Source organism: Arachis ipaensis, chromosome B05 (assembly GCF_000816755.2).
Source record: "Arachis ipaensis cultivar K30076 chromosome B05, Araip1.1, whole genome shotgun sequence".
In the NCBI taxonomy this organism is placed as follows: Eukaryota; Viridiplantae; Streptophyta; class Magnoliopsida; order Fabales; family Fabaceae; genus Arachis; species Arachis ipaensis.
Genome location: NC_029789.2, coordinates 14794005 through 14817020, shown reverse-complemented (window position 1 = coordinate 14817020; position 23016 = coordinate 14794005). Strand labels below are relative to the sequence as shown.

The following is a 23016-nucleotide window of genomic DNA, read 5'->3' as shown; positions in this document are numbered from 1 at the left end:
TATACGAAAGAAGTCTTTACGGACGTAAAACGAGAGATTGAACGAGTTGCAGTCGTTAATTTGGTTCGGGTAAGAAGATCTCTGAACACAAGGGTATACTCATTGGAAGAGTACGGTTCTCCTGGGAGAGTTATTCTAGTACTGTTTGATCGAAATATGGGAAGGCTCAAGTGTCGGTGTGACGGTTGGACGAAATACGGATACCCATGTCGCCATCTCTTTTTTGTCATGAAGCATGAGCATCTGCAAGAAATCCCAGAGCAGCTGATTATGAAACGATGGACGAGGAATGCCAAAGCGTTGGAGGAATATGTGGAGAAGACAAACGATGGAGGCGACCGGTCCTTCTTGCTTAGACATGGTGCATTGCATACCGCATGCCGCTGGCTTTTTTTCCTAGGTGTGCAACACTTTCATTTGTTCGGGAAGGCCATGAAGGGAATTCAGGAGCTATGTATGGATCACGAACATGAATGTGGACACGCTGAAGAAGTCAAACACACAAAAGGGGAACTAAAATTTATTCGTGACCCTGTGCGTGTTAGGACAAAAGGGGCGCCTAAGGTGTCTAAAGGCAAAAGCAATGGACGCAAGAGAAAATGTACAAAGTGTAAGAATACTGGGCATACCAAATGAAAATGCCTGGATGCTTACCAAGTACAGCTAGATGAAATGAACAAGATAAACTTCCTGTCCCCCCTTTAAATGAACAGATGCAGGAGATTAAGCAATTTGCTTTGCTGGAGGAGGTATGATCACAACCAGAATTAAGCACTCATGGGCTTTTTTTTTCTGTATGCTATAATTGTCTAGGGTCATGAGCAAATAACCAATGTATTGTATATCTCATGAAAGTTGAATTCATTGGGGATTTTTCCCGGTATAATGATATGCAGTTAGGTGATGCGGGTTTGACCGGATGCAACTTTGGGACCATCTCCGATCCAACTAAGACTTGTGCTGACCACATTGTTGAAGATGACACTAACACAGCTTATTACCAAAGGGTGATTGCCATGGTTTGCACCCAAGCATCTGTCATGGAAGGAGGTCGCTTTGATCTGAATGATATGTAAGCTTTTTGTTGCTTTTTTATTATGTTGGGATACACTTGGTGGTTCTATATTTTTACTTGGTTGCTTAAAGCCGATAATTCACAAACATCAAAGATCTCGTTATAATTAAATTTGATATCCAATACCCATTTAGACATTAATCAATGTATCGATCTGTAGCCTACCCTGGTACGATTGCAATAATAGACTATTAAAAGTTGCTCTCTTCAACAAACATTATTGGAAGATGAATTTCTAGAACTTGTAGGGATTCGGTTGAAATTTCTTTTTCTATTCTTTTTGAAGTCCAATAAACTTCTTTTGTTTATTTTCTGGTTTCTCTAAATTTTGTTTTCTACAGGACTGGGGATTCATGAAGCATTCAGGGAATATAGCATTGGTGAGCATTTAGTAACTATCTGTAGAGAGTATAGGCCTCAGCCCAGTTTGTGATAGTGGATTCTGTTTGTTTCAAAAGAGAAGTCCAAATGTCACGTTGCTGTGATCTTCAATGGACGTGTGTGATCTGGAGCAGTGGTTGCATCATGCGAATTAATTTTCAATTATGCTTTTTTACTATTTTACATCGAACATTTACTGGGTTTAATGTACTTCACATGCACTATCATAGCATATGTTGAATATTGTTATGCCTAACGGGACTCTGTTTAATGAACTTACTAACATAGACCACCAAATTGGTCCTCATGTATTAAAAATAGCTTTATTTTTAAGTAATGTATACAGGAAATGTCAAATGTGACCCCCTTTTATGCTCGTTTGAAGCTTTGGGTCACAGTTGCCTCATTATGGGCCGATAATATAGGTTATCAACAACTATGAACACATTTTCTACCAATTAGAAGATATGTTCGTGATTATATAATATTACCATTTGCTGGGATTCCCGTATTTTACTACTTAGTTACGTTGTAACGGGTTCTTCTTGGGTGTGTGGCTCTTGTTTAGAGCCCATGTTTTCACCCAATAAAAATCACATCGACTATTAGAGTAGGATGGAAAATGAATTTCCAGAAAATATTTTTAATTAGAAAGCTACTACCAACAATAAAGATACAATTATAGCAACTGATGTGAATCAAAATATTGCAGGGTTGGACCTCCCTATGGGCCCAGCATAATGACAGAATCAACCCATGTCAATTCATAGTGCAACTAACAGACCCATAGGGCATATGCAACTATCTCCAACCCTGATATATACCATTCATACTATGATTACACACCTTCACATATATAGTGAAAGGTACCACCAAAAGGTTGTCATGAGTTCATATAATTGACCCATCTAATTTCGGATTCTAGTACACACAAGATAATATTTACCTAGCACTAGATTACTACTCAGGGCATGCTGCAATTGGAGATTGTACGTAGATAACCCTAAACCAAAACAGTAGTCATAACTATAGAGGAGTCAAGCAGCTCCAATCTAAAATGACAAGTTGGGACTTAAGGGTGGATTAGTTGCATTCCGTGTCTTTTTTACTGAAGACCTCACCATCTTATCCCAGCTATCAACCGCCATCTGAGAAATGTCATTGCGGATGACATTATGCCTGCCCATGACTAGATCAACAGCCAATCTCATTCTGGTTGCATCATTAACTACCTACAGAAACATTAGCAATATGTTAGGATAGTCCTTTGTGTCCATGTTGAGTGGAACCTCAACGGAGTTTATCACATTTACCTGCAAATTATAATCTCGCCAAACATGTGATTGAATCATCCACTGTGCAACCCAAATGCCACAGTCAACACTGAAATAATAACCATCATCGTGAGTCATGCTGAAAGAATAATGATATATCCAATGAAAATAATGATGTCTATCACTCACGAATTTGGAGCTTGCTGTCCAATTTCTGGTTCAACAAGGATGTATGAGGAACACCTAGGATAGAAAGTTTGGCCTTGCTCAACATCCTTGTAAAACACACTTTCATTCAACATGTTCTCGATAAAGAAGGCATGCACAGAAGGAACCGTTAGGCCTTCACCTTACTCACGTTGTCCTTCCTCTATAGTGACATTCAATCCATAAACATACTCTTGCCACATATTTGATCTGATCTAATCGAGCCTTTCTCTCTGCAGCAACATCGGACTTAGCCGAATCAAGGTACACCAATTCACCGTTACATAAGTCGACAATCATGAGGTATCAATGACCGTCTCTAAATAGTGGGACATATATCTCCAATTCATATATTTCAGCAAATGAAAAAATTAGAGTTGTGTTGGCTACACCTAACTTGCAAACATGAGAAAGTAACTTAAAATTAAGTACCTTCATTAATTTATCTGCAAAGCCCATATATTTTCTTTTGATAAAATTCAGTGTCTCAGCGTAGTGGAAAGTAGGGCTCAGAGCAATTTGCTAATATCCACCCATACACAATAAAGAACTATGTCAATTAAATGACATGAAATTTTATGTTGGGACAGTGCTATAGTTTTGTAACTTATGGCAAATGTTGTTGGCAACCACCACTTCATATCCAAATCGTCGAGCTTAGTTTTAGTGCACATGGATGCCTCCAAGTTCAGAACCTAATGAAATCAACTCAAAAAAATAGTTTACTTAATTTATTAACTTATTTCAAAACACAAAAATAACTCATCACATCATCACAACACGAGCCATTTTGAATAATATTAAAATTTATATTAACTTACGTCATCTACAACAATTCTTCCCGGAATCAGTGTTTGGAGTGACTCCCTTGTTTCATTACAATGGTCGTCTAGGACTAGCATCTCTCTACACGATTTAATATTGTAGTAATTAGCAACACTAACACAAGGACAAATGATAAACCCGAAGCCAGGTAGTGTAAGAAAATATTTGTTGTCATGTGACTAACTTTTTTGGCAATGTGGCCGAGAAAATGTATGCTGCAACGGCAAGCTCCATTCCAATAAACTGCACCCCTGGTGAGGGTCGAAACAATAGATCGAAGCACTACCAAAAATAATATTACTCCAATGTTCAGTTAACTGTACGGACACATTTGTTATGAATTTACGTAAATGTAAAACAATCAGTTTACCTCTGGCATCTCAGCACCATTCATAAAGGAAGATAGGTGGGTATAGTAAGTGAATGGGGTTCCCGGACTTTGTTGCCGGACATCGCTAACGGAGTTGGAGTCATCCACCGGGTCAAAATATAACTTTCGCTGATGAAAAAAATTATTTAGAATGCTACTCCATCAAACGCACAATGTAAATACTAATAAAGAATGATATCTAATACCCCATTCATACGTACCTTCAATGGTGGAGCTGGAATGTTGGAGTGGAAACCCTCTGCATTCTTTTTACCTTTGCCCTTCTTTGTAGCCTGCTGACCACTTTTGATAACCTTAGCCTTTTCTTTGTTTCTTGTGGTGTTGCATTTTGAGGCCTTTGTCCCTTCACATACTTTAGATTTTGGATGAGCACACATTTGGGGGTTTAGGACCTTCTGACTTCCTTTTTTTACCGACTGCACTACCTCTTCGTGTACAACATCAGAAGACTTCCTTTGTTCCCTCAATAGTGCTTTGAGAACCTTCCCGTGCCCCATGATGACTTCAGTAAGCTTTTGTATTTGATCTGCTTGCGAGATCAGAATCGCTTCCGTCGTCCTGTCTTCATGACGAAGATGCTATATTATGAACCCAAAAAGTATAGTCAAAATCTTTCATAAGTTCAACTGATCGACGAACTGGCTAAAACTACGAGCCATAAAATGCAACGAAGGATCAGTTTTTCTTACCTCGTTTATGCGACTAAAAATGTCTAACAGCTTGTGGTCCATATCGTTGGATGACTTGGTTCCATCATTGGGTACGTCTCTGAATAAAACACATAACAAACCTGTGTCTATTATACCAAGGGATTTCCAGAATGATTTGAAGACATAGTTGGGGTTTTCCATACTTACTTGTCAATGCCCGATTCCATCGCCTGCTGCTCATCCATAGATGGATCCGTCTCAGTTGCTTTGGCATGCTTCGTCATCGTGACTTCCATTAGAAGCTTCAACTCTTGAGCCAATGTCACAGCAAGGAACGTACAGTACAACCCAATGCCTTCCTAACATGTATTCCTTTTTTATACACTAATGGGTCTTTCTGAGTATGATTTTGTATTGGGCCCGTAAGAGAGGTCAGGCCCAATTAACATTGTGCATTGGTTACAACATGACACCCACACTCTAACTCAAACGGATATAGACACGATAAAAAAAAATTTGGGCGTCACCACAAAAGGTCCTTCATGAACATAATCTCACTTACTGAAATTTCAGGACATCTTTCTCAAACACAAATGTTACCACTCCTCCCAAGATCTGAAATGACTGAGAAGACAACACACTGATCCCTAATCCTCTCATGCCGTCCTCATCAAACCATAGTGTCTTTTTTGTCAATCATATGTCTAATCCAATCCTCCATCTCCATACTCAACTGCAACTTTTACTGCACACTTAACAAAGGATTTCCTAAATCTCATTGATTTGATAATTTTCTATTGTAGTTGTCATACTTTTATCATGCTTTCTTGTTAATTAAATTTCCAATTTATGCCAATTGCTGAGTAAACTGTCACTGTGTATGTCCTATTTTGATGACCTGGTACCATTGTTTTTAAACATAAATAATTCACAATTAAATGTTATATAAAAGATCAAATCTAAACATACTCACCTTACTCTGGCACATTATGAAAATATCAATAAACACAAGCAATTAAATTTGAAATTGCATGACTTAAAGATGTCAAAGCCAATGTCACCCGTAGTTACTTTATATACTTGTTAAGCAACTTTTACATCTACCATATGGAAAGTCCCCTTATTTGTAACTAATCTCAAACCCCAATCTGAATCCTCCTTTCGAATTATTTTTACTTTTTAAAGATTTCTAGTATATGGGGTTGAACCCTACTTCCACCATGCCTCTATACAGAGAAGCTTATTTTTAAACTATTGCTGAATACTTTATCAACTCAAATAACACATATTTAACATAACTAAAAATATACATTAAATTAGAGTTCACATCTTGTAGCTAATAAGAAAATAAGTGAACAACCTTTTCAGGAACAAGATCAAGCTTCACATAGCTAAGCCAATTAGAACGTTGGTTCAAACTCTGAGTAATTGCAACATCCATCAACTTCGACTTGCAGGTTCTAGCTAATAAGAAAAGAAGTAGACAACCTTTTCAGGAACAAGATCAAGCTTCATATAGCTAAGCTAATAACGACGTCGGTTAAAACTCTGACTAATTACAAAATCCATCATCAAATAACAATTGAAGGTTTCAACAACTACATACAGAGCACACTTCTAACAATGCCATGACCCACCTAATCCATGACTAAAAGCAACTAATGAACAACAAACAGTTTTCACACCCAGAATAGAAAGAGTCACATCCCAAAGAGATAACTTTGGAGGGCTGAAACCTCCTCCTTAAGTCGTGATTTCTCCAACTCAAGTTCACGGACTCGATTATAGTTGAAGTCGACAACAGTCAATTTAGTTGTTTCCACAATCTTCTTAAGCATCTTTAAAGATGCATCTTGCCTTGCTTTTACTTCGTCAGAGAAGAGAACGCCTCGGGTAATAAGTTTCAGTCCTAGGTGGTTGTCCGAAATCACCACTATGAAGCCGACAACATTGCCCCCTTCCCTCGTGCACGAATCCATGTGGTAATAACTCGGTGGAGGAAATGATACAGCCACACACACCCGCCGCAACATCTCTTCCATGTCCCCCGCGACAACGACCTCCTCTTCCTTCTTAACACACGGTACTGCAAACCTACCTTTGAAATCAACTATAAACAACGGAATCAACGTTACTAACCATTTAGAATTTAATTATTCAAGGTACACAGAGTACATACCTACAACCTCAAAGGAGCTACTACAACCCCCAACAATAGAAACACTTTTTTCGCCACTAGTTATGCTCAAACCTCGAAAGTAACTAGATAATGTCCCTCTATTGTCATTGCTTGGTTGGCCACCTCCTCCACGGTCATTGTCGTGTTCCCCACTGTTGTCTCCTCCGGAGTTCAGCCACTCCACCGCCTCACGCCGCACTTGGAATTCTTTATACTCATTATCCTTGAAACCCGAATTCTTTATACTCATTATCTCTATAGTGAAGCTTCACCTCTCCATAATATAACCCCTTTTCTTCAATAAACTACCCTCCTTATATGATATTTTTAATCTTCAGCTAACCTTATAAACTACTCAGATGGGAGAACACGTCTCGTGTAACGTGGCATCCTTAATAAAGATTATTGTATTCCCTATGAAGAGCTAAGTTGGATTAAAAGTAGTATTTAATTTAGTTATTTTTTGGTTTATATGTGATTAGGTATTCAGGCTGCAAATAAAAATAATTAATTGTTATATTTATTAACAGTGATAAAATTAATTAAAAAAAATTGGTTTTGATACAGTTGAATTTTGATTTTAATTATCAATCATAATATTAGTATTCACTCCAAATATTTTTAATAAATATCTAAAGGAAATGAAAATATATCTTATAAAGATAAACCATTCTAATTTCAAAGTCAATCAAAAAGTAATCAAATATGTACATGGCAATAATATATTTTTTTACTTAAATAATATTGTAGCATTATTTTTGTAATTAAATTTACTTGTAAATTAAAAACATCTAAAGAAAATGATATTACATATTACAAAGATAAACGATAAAAATTTTTAACTAGATCAAAAAGTGCTGGAATGTGTATATAACAACAATATATGTTTTATCACACATATTTATCACACATTACAACAACGGCTAAAAGATTTTTTCGGTTCTAACCAGTAAAATTTAAATCCGAAACTTTTAAATAGGAAAAGAAAAACATTTATTTTTTTTATTTGATAATTAAAGACCTCTATATTTATCATACTAGCAAGTAGCAACGACAATGGTCCAGTCCCAAAAAAAAAGTAGGGAAGTGGTCAACATTTGCGTCGTCCTACCAGCAAAATGCCCAAACAAGTGGCACTGTGGACTGTAGTAGGAGTACGAGTTAGTTATAACGTTTTATGCTATTATGGGTTGGGCTTCATTGTGCTTTCAAGTCGTAATGGCCTATCTTACTGGGCTCCAACTAAATTGGCCCAATTATTATGTTAATATTTATAGTACAATAAGTACAAACAAATTAACAAATTATTTAAAAATTTAAAAAAAAATATTTATTTATGAGATATAAAAAAGTTTGACAAGTGTCAAAGTTAGGAAGATAATTAGATTTACTATTTAATCCTCTCAATTATTTTTTATTTACTTAACATATATAATAATGTATCAAGTTTTATTAATAAGTTTATTTTCCTCAATTATACCCTATAATTAATAATTTATTGAAAAAAAATACTAACATAATAAATATCATAACGATGCAAAATTAATGTAAATTTATATTGTATCAAATTCTTTTAAGCTAAATAGGCCTTGACATATTTAACGTTAAAACGACGTCGTTTTATCTGAATAAGTTGAGGTTTAATTACTCTACAGGTCTTTATAGTTTTACCAAATTTTCAATTAGGTCTTCATATTTTTTTTTAATTGGGTCCCTATACGTTAATTTTTTTTCCAATTAACTCCCTGCCGTAAGAATAACGTTTAAGATAACAGAATATTCTGTTTAAAAAACGATATTTTTATGATTGGGTTAGAATAGCTAGTTAAACATACATCTATTTTTGACTTATGAAAATTAGTAGTATTAATATTTGGTGCAATTTTCAAAACCAAATTGCAGCTTTCTAAGAAGCTATTTAGGAGCTTATAGAGAAGTTAAAAAAAATGACTTCTCTCATAAACTACTTTTTATCACATTTTTATAAAACATGCACTTTTAAAACTAAAAATCCAAATACAAAATAACTTATTTATAAGTTACTTTTAATATAGTCATTTATTACTTTAAGTTATTTTTTCTAAAGTAGCTTAATTAAGTTGTTTTCCCAAATTGGACCTTAAAATATACTAATTAATAAATTTTATCTACTGTAATGGTTCACTTACAAACTCTTAAACTGTAATAACTTAAATACTTAACCACAAATGTAAGACCCGGTTAATTAATGGCTAATTAACCCATAAATGAGAATTTATTCTAGAAAGCCAAAAATATTATTTTTATGGCTAAATGTGATAGAGGAGTTTGAGACGAGAATTTTGGTACCAATTTTATAGAAATCGGACCAAGATTGGACCGAACGGGCCAAACTGGACCAACCGGATCCAAAGTGGGCCCTTGGCCCAACATAACTAAACCCTAAAATACTCATTTCAGCATTCTCTCTCCTCACTTATCACTCAAACACGCTGAAATGGAGGCCATGGAGGGAAGAACACTCTCTCAAGTTCTTTCTCTCACTCGATCTTCAAACCACCATAACTTTTGATCTAGAGCTCTGATCGCCGTACCGTTTACGGCCACGCGTTCACCACGGAGAGCTCTACAAAACCTATACAATCAATCTTGAGGTAAGCCACCCCAGGCTTGATTTCGAGTTTCATGAGCAAAAATGTTGAGATTTTGGGTTCTTTGATGTTATAGGACCCAACTCTCTTGAAGAAGAAGGTTAATCTTGTCTCCTTAGACTTTGGATGTGGTAAGATTCTCAATCCTAGTATAAATTGTTGTTCTATGATGTTTGGGTATTGAGATGTTGTGTATGGGTATGATGATTGTGGCTTAGGTTGTGTATATGTGAATATTGGAGCTTGATTGGTGATTTTGAAAAGCTTGGGAGAGGGTTTTGTGTGATAAAATCTGTTCTTGGAGGTGTTGATACCTTGAGAGCTTGTGGACAAGTGGTTTGGAAGTGCTCCGGTTGAGCTTGGGAAATCGGCTAAGGTATGGTCTCGGTTTCCCATATCTAATATGTAATGTGGTAGGAAATACTTAGGCTAGAGGCCCTAAGATAGGCATTGAATTATTGATGTTGTTGAATGGTTGAGATATATGATGTGTTCATATATGTGATTATGAATATTGATGCCTTGATTGTGGGATATATGAGAAATGCATGTTATGATATATGCTTGATGGGTGATTGAGGTTGAATTGATGGGTGGTACTATGTTGATGGTGAGTATGATGTTGATTATGTATAATGATGGCTGATTGGAAATAATATTATTGGAAATTGGGATGAGGAAGGATGCATGACATGATATTGTGTTTGTCCTTTAGCCATTTGATTGAGAAGTGTTAAAATGGTTGGATGGTGACTTTGGGAATTTTGGTAAAGTGTCAATGTGTGAGTTGATGATGGCTTCATGTTGATTTTTGGTACATTTTGATTGATTTCAAAAAGGGTTGAAATTGGCATGTTTTGGTTGATTTTGAAAAGAGTTGAAAATGGCTTGTTTTGAAAATGGCACTTTGTGGTTTTGTATGAAAACATGATTTTTGGGCATATTTTGACGAGACACAACTTGGACTACGGATCCCTGTTTGTACCAAACTTGTTTAGAAATGAAATTGGATCCGGGATGTCCATGCCGTTGAAAGAACGGGCGGAAAACGATTTAAAATGAGAAAGTTATGTCCGTCGGAAGATTGGGGGTTGAATCTGTGAATTCTGCAGCTTTTAACTTAGAAAATTTTTAGCAGAATGACTCCCCGCGCGTAGGCGCACTTGGCGCGTACACGCTGTTCATCGAGAAAGCACCATCCACGCGTGCGCGTGGTGTGCGCGAGCGCGTCGATGCGCTGCACCAAATACCCAGCCATTTTCCAGAGAGTTGTGCCAGAGTTGTGCCAGTTTTGTGCCTGGGGCGCAAGAGCACCCACGCGTACGCGTGGCTGACGCTTGCGCGTCGTTTGGCTATTTTTCAACCCGCGCGTCCGCGCACATGACGCTTGCGCGTCGATGAGTTTTGTGGCCATCCACGCGTGCGCGTGGAGTGCGCGTACGCGTGGAGGGCGCGTACGCGTGGCCCTGTTTTCATCCCAAAGTTGATTTTTGAGTTTTAAAAGCCAAATTTCATACTTCTAAGCCTCCGATCTCACCACTTATGTCTTAAATCATTATGATATGCCTAGTAATGAAAAAAAAAGGGGCTAGTGAATGTGGTAACTTGCAAGTGAAGCAAGGGAAAATGGATGATCATTGAGGATCAAAGATGATTATGTGAGATGCGGAGGATGGCGGTGGAAGTGCTTGTTATGCCATGGGCCGAAGTGCCATAATTGTTAATGAATTGACTGGTTATGGATTTACTGTGAGCCGGATGGCTGGATTATTGTCGTGTTACGGCAGAGCCATGATTATGGCTAAGTGTAAATGCATATATGCTGTTGAATGAATTGTGAATGTTTGCACTTCCACCATCGGAGATGAGGGTTTCCCTGGGAGGAAGCAGTAGCTAGCCACCACGTGCTCCAGGTTGAGACTCGAAGCTCTTTTGACCCTATGTCGTAAGTGTGGCCGGGCACTGTGAAAGCCCGGATGAGCTCGCCCCCGTAAATATTCACCAGTGAGGGTGATGGATATGGATCATGATTATGATCAAGTTTATGATGAGTATAACTCGAGTTAGGGATGCGCGACAGAGGGACAGTCCAAGGTTAGCTACCAGGACTTGTCGGGTTGGCTCTATAATCGACAGATGATATCATCAGCCACTAGGGACAGGCATTCATCATATGCATACTATATGAATTGTTTGAGATTGCCTATTTGATTGCATATTACTTGCTAATTGCCTAAATGCCTTATCTGTTCTTAATTGTAAATCTCTTGTCTGATATAACTGTGTTTGCTATATTATACTTCTGCTGGTGGTTGGGAGGTTTGAAGGAATTGGAAAGGGGAGTATTAGTTAGACTGAAGGATCTTTAGTCAGTTGCCACTTACGGTTTAGCTTGTTTATAAGCTTTGATATTATCTGGAGGAAGTTCTAGGATTGCCTTCGGCTTTCCTGTATTATTATATATTATATATGTGGAAGCTGTTACCATGCTGGGGACCTCTGGTTCTCACCCATGCGAATTTTGTGGTTTTCAGATGCAGGACGTGAGGTTTCTCGCTGAGGCATGCTGGAGACTTCTGGATTAGCGAAGATCCTTTGTTCTCGGGACTCTGTTTTGGTTTATATGTTTTGCTTAGATACTTTTATCTCCATTACATAATACAACTGTGATGACTCCTCTCATAGGAGATTTTGGAGAATAGGTTTCTGTATTTGTGTCCCTTTGGGTTTCCTTTGGGGTTTTCCTTATTTTATTATATGTATATATTGTTATGCTCAGACCGGTTATCTTTGCAACCGGATTTTGAGTCTTGATATTCCTGTTTTTGACACTCCTTTGTATATATAATCTCGCATTAGCTTATCCCTGTTCGTTACGTTATCGATCGGAGTGTTGCGCTTTCGAGTTACGGTTTTTGTTTACCCCTTTTTCTAAAAAGGCTCCTAGTTATAATCAATCATTCATACTACTATACGTACTAAATTTTTGTTTTAGAGGTCGTAATACCTTGCCATCTTTGAATTATGACTTAAGCATAAGACTCTGTATGGTAGGGTGTTACAACAAAAATGATATAATTATAAGAAGTATTACAATCACTTTAGACTATTATAATATCAGCAGTGTCATAAACTCATATAATAAACTCACGCATAACTTTTTCTTACTCCATCTCGAATAGAATTTTTTGTCCATGGATAACATTACCCATTTCTTTAGGGCCTCCTAGTAAAGTATACAGCACATTCTCAAACAAAAGAAATCCGTATAACAACGGTCCACTAAACCCACCTCCTATGACTTGTTTATTTAACCAAACCATCAAACCATTCTCCCTAATAAAACTCTTAAGCAGAACGGTTCTGTTCTTCTTTGTGCACGGATGTGACTTCACCATTGACGTGTCTTTGGCTAACATTGACATGTAATATCAACATACTATGCTTTTCTTTGATATAAGCACCACCAAATTTTCCTGTTGATATTGCATGTCAACGTTAGAGGAGGACACGTCAATGGTGAAGTCATATCCGTGCACAAAGAAGAACGGAACAGTTCTGCTTAAGAGTTTTATTAGGGAGAATGGTTTGATGGTTTGGTTAAATAAGCAAATCATAGGAGGTAGGTTCAGTGGGCCGTTGTTATACAGACTTCTTTTGTTTGAGAATATGTTCTACACTTTACTAGGAGGCCCTAAAGAAATGGGTAATATTATCCACAGACAAAAAATTCTATTCGAGATGGAGTAAGAAAAAGTTATGCGTGGGTTTATTATGAGTTTATGACACTGCTGATATTATAATAGTCTAAAGTGATTGTAATACTTCTTATATGGGACCGGGGCCAGGACCGGTCGTCATTGCTGATATCTTCGTCACGGTATCGAACTCGGATGCTGCCTCCGATACGCGTGTTCGATGCGGTGTTCGTCTCTAGCAGAAGAGGCAACAAGTTACGGTGGGACGTTGTTGGTGTCGTATTGTTGCCTCGAGCGTCGCGGTCAGCTTCGTCGTCACCGTTAACCTCTGACGTGCAACCCGATCTGGTGAGTTTTAAGAAATTTTCGTGTTCTTTCTATTTCAATTTGGATGACGTCATTCATCACTGCACTCTGATATTTTTGTTGAAAGTTGAATGGGTTAGTGAAATTAGTTAGGTTAAATTAGTTTGTTACGGAAGGGATTTGGTATTGATTGAAAGTTGAGTTTATTGTCATGTTGCTGAATAATCAGTTATTTAATATTATTTGCTGTGAAACACCATGGCTGAATTGTGTTGCTGAAATAGTGACTAAGCTAATTTCTTGTTTATGTAAATATGTAAATCATGTTTCTTTGCTGAAAATGATTAGAGTTGAATTTGGTTGATTATGATGGCAAAATTTTTATGGGGTTCATAACTGAAGATTGAATCCATTGTTGATTGCTAAAATAAATACTAAGCTAAAATAATTACTAAATCTAATCTTTCGGAGAAAAGTCAGGGTTGGATGCACATCTTGGGGGCTTCTGATCGTTTGACTTAGTGTTGGGAGCATCCAATAAAGTCTAATATCATTTATTTCTTTTTATAGAATTCTTATAATTGTCATGTTTATATGAAATTTTGACCTATTGTTTATTTTTGTATGGAAATATGTTTTTTCCTTGTATTATGATTCTATTAATTCTATAAGAGTACTAAATAGTATTGAGAGTACAAGAAAAAAGAGTATGAATATTTATTCAAATACTTAAAATAAGATTACAAAATAATATAGAAAATTTATTTAAATTTATGTCGTTTTGAATGTATTTTATCGAAATGTTAATTTGAATAATATGATACGAACAACACTTAGTTCACTATAATCTATTTTAGTATAAAAATTGTCAAACAAAAACCACGTCAATACCAACTTACTTTTGATGAAAATCAATTTTGTAAAACCAATTTTACAGAAACTCCCATTTCTAAATTTTAATCCAAACACACCCAAAAGTATATAATCCCATTATATCATTCTATTTGGCCTATGCCTAAAATTTTTCATTTATGTATGATAAAAAATGAATGCTATTAAATGTCAATAAAATGAAAAGAGAAGATTTTTTAAGAGTTAATTGAGATAATATTATGTACCCTTTATTTTCATTAATTTGGTTCTGTTTCTATTTTTGTTTGCATTACTTAATTTTTTTGGTCCTTGAATGTGAACATTTGAAGTGATGACAAGTAGGTTTTGCTGCAAATTTTTATGTCATTTAAGGATGTAATAATTCCGAATTGCTGGCATATTTTTGGCAAATAATTTGTTGGCTAATTTTATTTTAGTATGTTATGTCTGTACAGAGGAGTATGGGAGTTTATTCTTAGCAATGATTAGTGTCATTAATTTGGCGAGTATTTAAGTTTGCTATAGCAGTAGGTTTGTGTCTGAATCTGTTTAGGTGTAAAATGTTATTAGAGAAGGTTCTAAGATGATAGAAATTTTAGAAAGGGCTAATTTAAAGTAGAGTACTTGTTCTTCTCCTGACATTTCGGTGTACTCTAATTACAAAAGTTTAAGCATGCTACCTAAGTAGGGATGATGGACATTAGAACAGGTTTGTTTGGAAATAGCATTTAGGTGGTTGTCGGTGGCTTCGTTTATTGTCTAATGGGAATATGACTTAAGTGAGATGGGTTGATAGTGTTTTTGTGGATTTGTTCTGTCTTGGAATCTGTAGATGGGAACCACCAACAAGATGTGTGACAACGATGATGCTTGTCAAGAGAATGCCTACACTAGAAATGGATCAAAGAATGTGGATGAGGATACGACTCACAATACTACCGAGAGTGAATTTTTCTACCGAGACATGGGAGAATTTGGTGATGTTGAAGGGATAGATGTGGAAGACATAATTAAGAAGGTATTTAGGAGTGATGAGGACGCGTATGAGTTCTATAAGAAGTTTGGAAAATATCACGGCTTTGGAGTTAGGAAGGGGGATTCCTGGAAGGATAAGGATGGTATTGTCACAAGGCGGAGGTTCTTCTGCAACAGGCAAGGTTTGAGAGATGCAAAGCACTATAATCGGTTAGATAGGATGAGGGTTCATAAACTAGAAACGAGGACTAATTGCGAGGCGAAGTTCTCCATATACCTTGACAAGAGTGCTTTTCTGTGGCGAGTAAGGAAGATTGAAAACAAGCACAATCATGACTTGACCCCTAGTTGCATGGTGCATTTGATTGCGAAGTACCGATCACTCACGGATGCCGCCAAAGCTCAGATAGATGGGTTGAACGAGTATGAAATTTCGACAGCGAAGAGTGTATGATATATGGCCGGGATGGCTGGAGATACTTGTTGGTTGGCTTCTTAAAGAAGGATGCCTATAATCACATTGATAAAAGAAGTCATGTAACGATTGCGGAAGGCAATACAGACGCTGCGCTTGCATATTTAGAAGGTAAGACAGAATCGGATCCGATGGCCATGGCACGGTACAGTTTGACCGATGATGGAATGCTTGGCAATATGTTTTGAGCTGATGGGGGCAGCCGAGTCGATTACCAGTACTTCGGGGATGTCCTTGCATTCGATGCGACATACAAGAAGAACAAGTATAGGCGGCCATTGGTAATCTTCTCAGGGGCCAACAACCACAAGCAGACCACCATTTTCGGTTTTTGTTTACTAATGGATGAGACATTTGATTCGTATAAGTGGATATTGCAGAACATGGAGGTGATGTGCATGAAGGAGCCATCAGTGGTTGTTACAGATGGGCATGAGGCGATGCGTAAAGCCATAACTTTAGTATTCCCGAAGGCAACCTACCGCCTATGTGCATGGCATTTTCAGAAAAATATTATGGCCAACGTGAAGGAGCCGTCACTCCGATTACGATTTAATCGATGGTTATATGCGGACATCGACATTCGTGAATTCCTGACTGAGTGGGACCTAGCGATTGAAGAGTTCAAACTTCAAGATAGCCTATGGGCGAGGCAGGTGTTCGATAAGAAGGAAATGTGGGTGAATGCATATTTGAGGAATAAATTTTGCGCCGAGTTTAGGACCACATCTCAATGCGAAGGTATAAACGCTGTAGTCAAGAATTTCCTTCAATTGAAGCGTACTATTCTTGAACTTGTGCAGAACCTGAAGCTAATGGTACGTGATTATCGGAATAACGAGCTTCTAGCCCAGTTCCAAAAGAAGTCTTTGCTAACAGCCACCCATACACAATAAAGAACTATGTCAATTAAAGGACTTGAAATTTTATATTGGGACAGTGCTATGGTTTTGTAACTTACGGCAAATGTTGTTGGCAACCACCACTTCATATCCAAATCATCGAGCATAGTTTTAGTGCACATGGATGCCACCAAGTTTAGGACCTAACGAAATCAACTCAAAAAAATAGTTTACTTAATTTATTAACTTATTTCAAAACACAAAAAAAAACTCATCACATCATCACAACACGAGCCATTTTGAATAATATTAAAATTTATATTAACTTACGTCATCTACAACCATTCTTCCCGGAATCAGTGTTTGGAGTGACTCCCTTGTTCTATTACAATGGTCGTCCGGGACTAGCATCTCTCTACACGATTTAATATTGTAGTAATTAGCAACACTAACACGAGGACAAATGATAAACCCGAAGCCAGGTAGTGTAAGAAAATATTTGTTGTCGTGTGACTAACTTTTTTGGCAATATGGCCGAGAAAATGTATGCTGCAACGGCAAGCTCCATTCCAATAAACTGCACCCCTGGTGGGGGGTCGAAACAATAGATTGAAGCACTACCAAAAGTAATATAACTCCCATGTTCACTTAACTGTACGGACACATTTGTTGTGAATTTACGTAAATGTAAAACAATCAGTTTACCTCTGGCATCTCAGCACCATTCATAAAGGAAGATAGGTAGGTATAGTAAGTGAATGGGGTTCCCGAACCTTGTTGTCGGACATCGCTAACGGAGCCGAAGTCATCCCCCGGGTCAAAATCTAACTTTCACTGATAAAAAAAATTATTTACATTGCTACCCCATCAAACGCACAATGTAAACACTAATAAAGAATGATATCCAATACCCCATTCATACGTACCTTCAATGGTGGAGCTGGAATGTTGGAGCTGGAACTCTCTGCGTTCCTTTTACCTTTACCCTTCTTTGTAGCCTGCTGACCAATTTCGATAACCTTAGCCTTTCCTTTGTTTCTTGCGGTGTCGCATTTTGAGGCCTTTGTCCCTTCACATACTTTAGATTTTGGATGAGCACACATTTGGGGGTTTAGGACCTTCTGACTTTCTTTTTTTGCCGACTGCACTACCTCTTCGTGTACAACATCAGAAAACTTCCTTTGTTCCCTCAACAGTGCTTCAAGAACCTTCCCGTGCCCCATGATGACTTTAGTAAGCTTTTGTATTTGATCTGCCTGCGACTTCAGAATCGCTTCCATCGTCCTGTCCTCGTGACGAAGATGTTATATTATGAACCCAAAAAGTATAGTCAAAATCTTTCATAAGTTCAACTGGTCGACGAACTGGCTAAAACCACGAGCCATAAAATGCAACGAAGGATCAGTTTTTCTTACATCGTTTACGCGACTGAGAAGGTCCAACAGCCTGTGGTCCATATCGTTGGACGACTTGGTTCCATCATTGGGTACCATCTCTGAATAAAACACATAACAAACATGTGTCTATTATACCAAGGGATTTCCAGAATGATTTGAAGACATAGTTAGGGTTTTCCATACTTACTTGTCAATGCCCGATTCCATCGCCTGCTGCTCATCCGTAGATGGATCCGTCTCAGTTGATTTGGCATGCCTCGTCATCGTGACTTCCATTAGAAGCTTCAACTCTTGAGCCAATGTCATAGTAAGGAACGTACAGTACAACTCAATACCTTCCTAACATGTATTCCTTTTTATACAATAATGGGTCTTCCTGAGTATGATTTTGTATTGGGCCCGTAAGAGAGGTCAGGCCCAATTAACATTGTGCATTGGTTACAGCATGACACCCACACTCTAACTCAAACGGATATAGACACGATAAAAAAATTTGGACGTCACCACAAAAGGTCCTTCATGAACATAATCTCACTTACTGAAATTTCGGGACATCTTTCTCAAACACAAACATTACCACTCCTTCCAAGATCTGAAATGACTGAGAAGACAACACACTGATCCCTAATCCTCTCATGTCGTCTCTATCAAACCATAGTGTCTTTTTTGTCAATCATATGTCTGGCCTCCATCTCCATACTCAACTGCAACTTTTATTGCACACTTAATAAAGGATTTCCTAAATCTCATTGATTTGATAATTTTCTATTGCAGTTGTCATACTTTTATCATGCTTTCTTGTTAATTAAATTTCCAAGTATGCCAATTGCTGAGTAAACCATCACTGTGTATGTCCTATTTTGATGACCTGGTACCATTGTTTTTAAACATAAATAATTCGCAGTTAAATGTTATATAAAAGATCAAATCTAAACCTACTCACCTTACTCTGGCACATTATGAAAATATCAATAAACACAAGCAATTAAATTTGAAATTGCATGACTTAAAGATGTCAAAGCCAATGTCACCCGTAGTTACTTTATATACTTGTTAAGCAACTTTTACATCTACCATATGGAAAGTCTCCTTATTTGTGCCTAATCTCAAACCCCAATCTGAATCCCCCTTTCGAATTATTTTTACTTTTTAAAGATTCCTAGTATATGGGGTTGAACCCTACTTCCACCATGCCTCTATACAGAGAAGCTTATTTTTAAACTATTGCTGAATACTTTATCAACTCAAATAACACATATTTAACATAACTAAAAATATACATTAAATTAGAGTTCACATCTTGTAGCTAATAAGAAAATAAGTGAACAACCTTTTCAGGAACAAGATCAAGCTTCACATAGCTAAGCCAATTAGAACGTTGGTTCAAACTCTGAGTAATTGCAACATCCATCAACTTCAACTTGCAGGTTCTAGCTAATAAGAAAATAAGTGGACAACCTTTTCAGGAACAAGATCAAGCTTCATATAGCTAAGCTAATAACAACGTCGGTTAAAACTCTATCTAATTACAAAATCCATCATCAAATAACAATTGAAGGTTTCAACAACTACATACAGAGCACACTTCTAACAATGCCATGACCCACCTAATCCATGACTAAAAGCAACTAATGAACAACAAACATTTTTCACACCCAGAATAGAAAGAGTCACATCCCAAAGAGATAACTTTGGAGGGCTGAAACCTCCTCCTTAAGTTGTGAGTTCTCCAAGTCAAGTTCGCGGACTCGGTTATAGTTGAAGTCGACAACAGTCAATCTAGTTGTTTCCACAATCTTGTTAAGCATCTTTAAAGATGCATCTTGCCTTGCTTTTACTTCGTCAGAGAAGAGAACGCCTCGGGCAATAAGTTTCAGTCCTAGGTGGTTGTCCGAAATCACCACTATGAAGCCGACAACATTGCCCCCTTCCCTCGTGCACGAATCCATGCGGTAATAACTCGGTGGAGGAAATGATACAGCCACATACGCCCGCCGCAACATCTCTTCCATGTCCCCGCGACAACGACCTCCTCTTCCTTCTTAACACACGGTACTGCAAACCCACCTTTGAAATCAACTATAAACAACGGAATCAACGTTACTAACCATTTAGAATTTAATTATTCAAGGTACACAGAGTACATACCTACAACCTCAAAGGAGCTACTACAACCCCCAACATTAAAAACACTTTTTTCGCCACTAGTTATGCTCAAACCTCGAAAGTAACTAGATAATGTCCCTCTATTGTCATTGCTTGGTTGGCCACCTCCTCCACGGTCATCGTCGTGTTCCCCACTGTTGTCTCCTCCGGAGTTCAGCCACTCCACCGCCTCACGTCGCACTTGGAATCCTTTATACTCATTACCCTTGAAACCCGAAACTTGCCTCTCACAATCAACCCAATTCGTGTAAATTCCAGGAACCCTACCCTTCCTCACAACATAATAGTTATGCCTACCACCTTCCATTGAGTCTACATTGAAGCTTCACCTCTCCATAATATAACTCCCTTTCTTCAATAAACTACCTTCCTTATATGATATTTTTAATCTTCAGCTAACCTTATAAACTACTCAGATGGGAGAACACGTCTCGTGTAACGTGGCATCCTTAATAAAGATTATTGTATTCCCTATGAAGAGCTAATTTGGATTAAAAGTAGTATTTAATTTAGTTATTTTTTGGTTTATATGTGATTAGGTATTAAGGTTGCAAATAAAAATAATTAATAATTGTTATATTTATTGACAGTGATAAAATTAATTCAAAAAAATTGGTTTTGATACAGTTGAATTTTGATTTTAATTATCAATTATAATATTAGTATTCACTCCAAATATTTTTAATAAATATCTAAAAGAAATGAAAATATATCTTATAAGGATAAGCCGTTCTAATTTCAAAGTCAATCAAAAAGTAATCAAATATGTACATGGCAATAATATATTTTTTTTACTTAAATAATATTGTAGCATTATTTTTTTAATTAAATTTATTTATAAATTAAAAACGTATGAAGAAAATGATATTACATATTACAAAGATAAACGGTAAAAATTTTTAACTAGATCAAAAAGTGCTGGAATATGTATATAACAACAATATATGTTTTATCACACATATTTATCACACATTACAACAACTTCTAAAAATTTTTTTTGGTTCCAACCAGTAAAATTTAAATCCAAAACTTTTAAATAGGAAAAGAAAAACGTTTATTTTTTTTTTCTTTGGTAATTAAAGACCTCTATATTTATCATACTAGCAAGTAGCAACGACAATGGTCCAGTCCCAAAAAAAAAAAGTAAGAAGGAGGTCAACATTTGCGTCATCCTACTAGCAAAAATGTCCGAACAAGTGGCACTATGGACTGTAGTAGGAGTACGAGTTAGTTATAACGTTTTTATGCTATTATGGGTTGGGCTTCAATGTGCTTTCACGTCGTAATGAGAATATTCTGTTTAAAAAACGATATTTTTATGATTGGGTTAGAATAGCTAGTTAAACATACATCTATTTTTGACTTATGAAAATTAGTAGTATTAATATTTGGTGCAATTTTCAAAACTAAATTGCAGCTTTCTAAGAAGCTATTTAGGAGCTTATAGAGAAGTTAAAAAAAATGACTTCTCTCATAAACTACTTTTTATCACATTTTTATAAAACATGCACTTTTAAAACTAAAAATCCAAACACAAAATAACTTATTTATAAGTTATTTTTTCTAAAGTAGCTTAATTAAGTTGTTTTCCCAAACTGGACCTTAAACTATACTAATTAATAAATTTTATCTACTGTAATGGTTTACTTGCAAACTCTTAAACTGTAATAACTTAAATACTTAACCACAAAAATGATATAATTATAAGAAGTATTACAATCACTTTAGACTATTATAATATCAGCAGTGTCATAAACTCATATAATAAACTCACGCATAACTTTTTCTTACTCCATCTCGAATAGAATTTCTTATCCATGGATAACATTACCCATTTCTTTAGGGCCTCCTAGTAAAATATACAACACATTCTCAAACAAAAGAAGTCCGTATAACAACGGCCCACTAAACCCACCTCCTATGACTTGCTTATTTAACCAAACCATCAAACCATTCTCCCTAATAAACCTCTTAAGCAGAACGGTTCCGTTCTTCTTTGTGCACGGATGTGACTTCACCATTGACGTGTCTTTGGCTAACGTTGATATGTAATATCAACATACTATGTTTATCTTTGATATAAGCACCACAGAATTTTCTATTATTAATTTTCTTACTCTATTACGTACGAAAATTCTTTTTTAATATGTTCACAACCAAAAATTCTTTTATAACTAACTATACCAAAGGTTATTTTATTTACGCTATCAACGGCTTATTATCTACATCATTAATTTCTTTTTGTTAAAATGATAAATGTATATATTCTTTTTACTGTTTTAGAGCTACAAAGTGCAAAGTTGTAACAAAAAAAGAAAAAAGTGTAAATTTCGTCTCCCAGAAAGATGAAAGTAGAAAGTATGAAGTTGATATAAAAAAGGATAAGTATATATATAAAAGAACCAATACATTGATAGTTACTGTTAGTAAAATGCTACGTAGGACGAAAACGTTGTTGCTAGGGATGAGCATGGATAGCGGGTACGAGTACTTAGGGGTGGCAAATGGGCCTAAATCCGTCGGGTTGGCCCGCGTAATCTACTAAAAAAGGCGGATTGGGCTGGAAAATTGGGACCGCCAAATAGCAAAAGTCCGCCTAACCCGCACCGCTTACACCGCGGGCTTTGGCGGGGCGGGGCGGACTTCCCCGCCGGGCTTAGTTTTTTTTAGCA

At 36.7% G+C, this 23016-nt stretch overlaps 2 protein-coding genes across 2 annotated transcripts; one reads left to right on the top strand and one right to left on the bottom strand.

The window, feature by feature from the left end:
- Window positions 15915-16835, top strand: LOC107640225 (protein FAR1-RELATED SEQUENCE 5-like). Its single transcript, XM_016343768.1, has 2 exons — window positions 15915-16084; window positions 16142-16835. Exons 1-2 carry the CDS (start codon window positions 15915-15917, stop codon window positions 16833-16835), a joined length of 864 nt encoding a protein of 287 aa, XP_016199254.1.
- LOC107640224 (ribonuclease H-like) lies at window positions 20301-20651 on the bottom strand. The gene has a single exon (XM_016343767.1). The coding sequence runs from the start codon at window positions 20649-20651 to the stop codon at window positions 20301-20303; it is 351 nt and encodes a 116-aa protein (XP_016199253.1).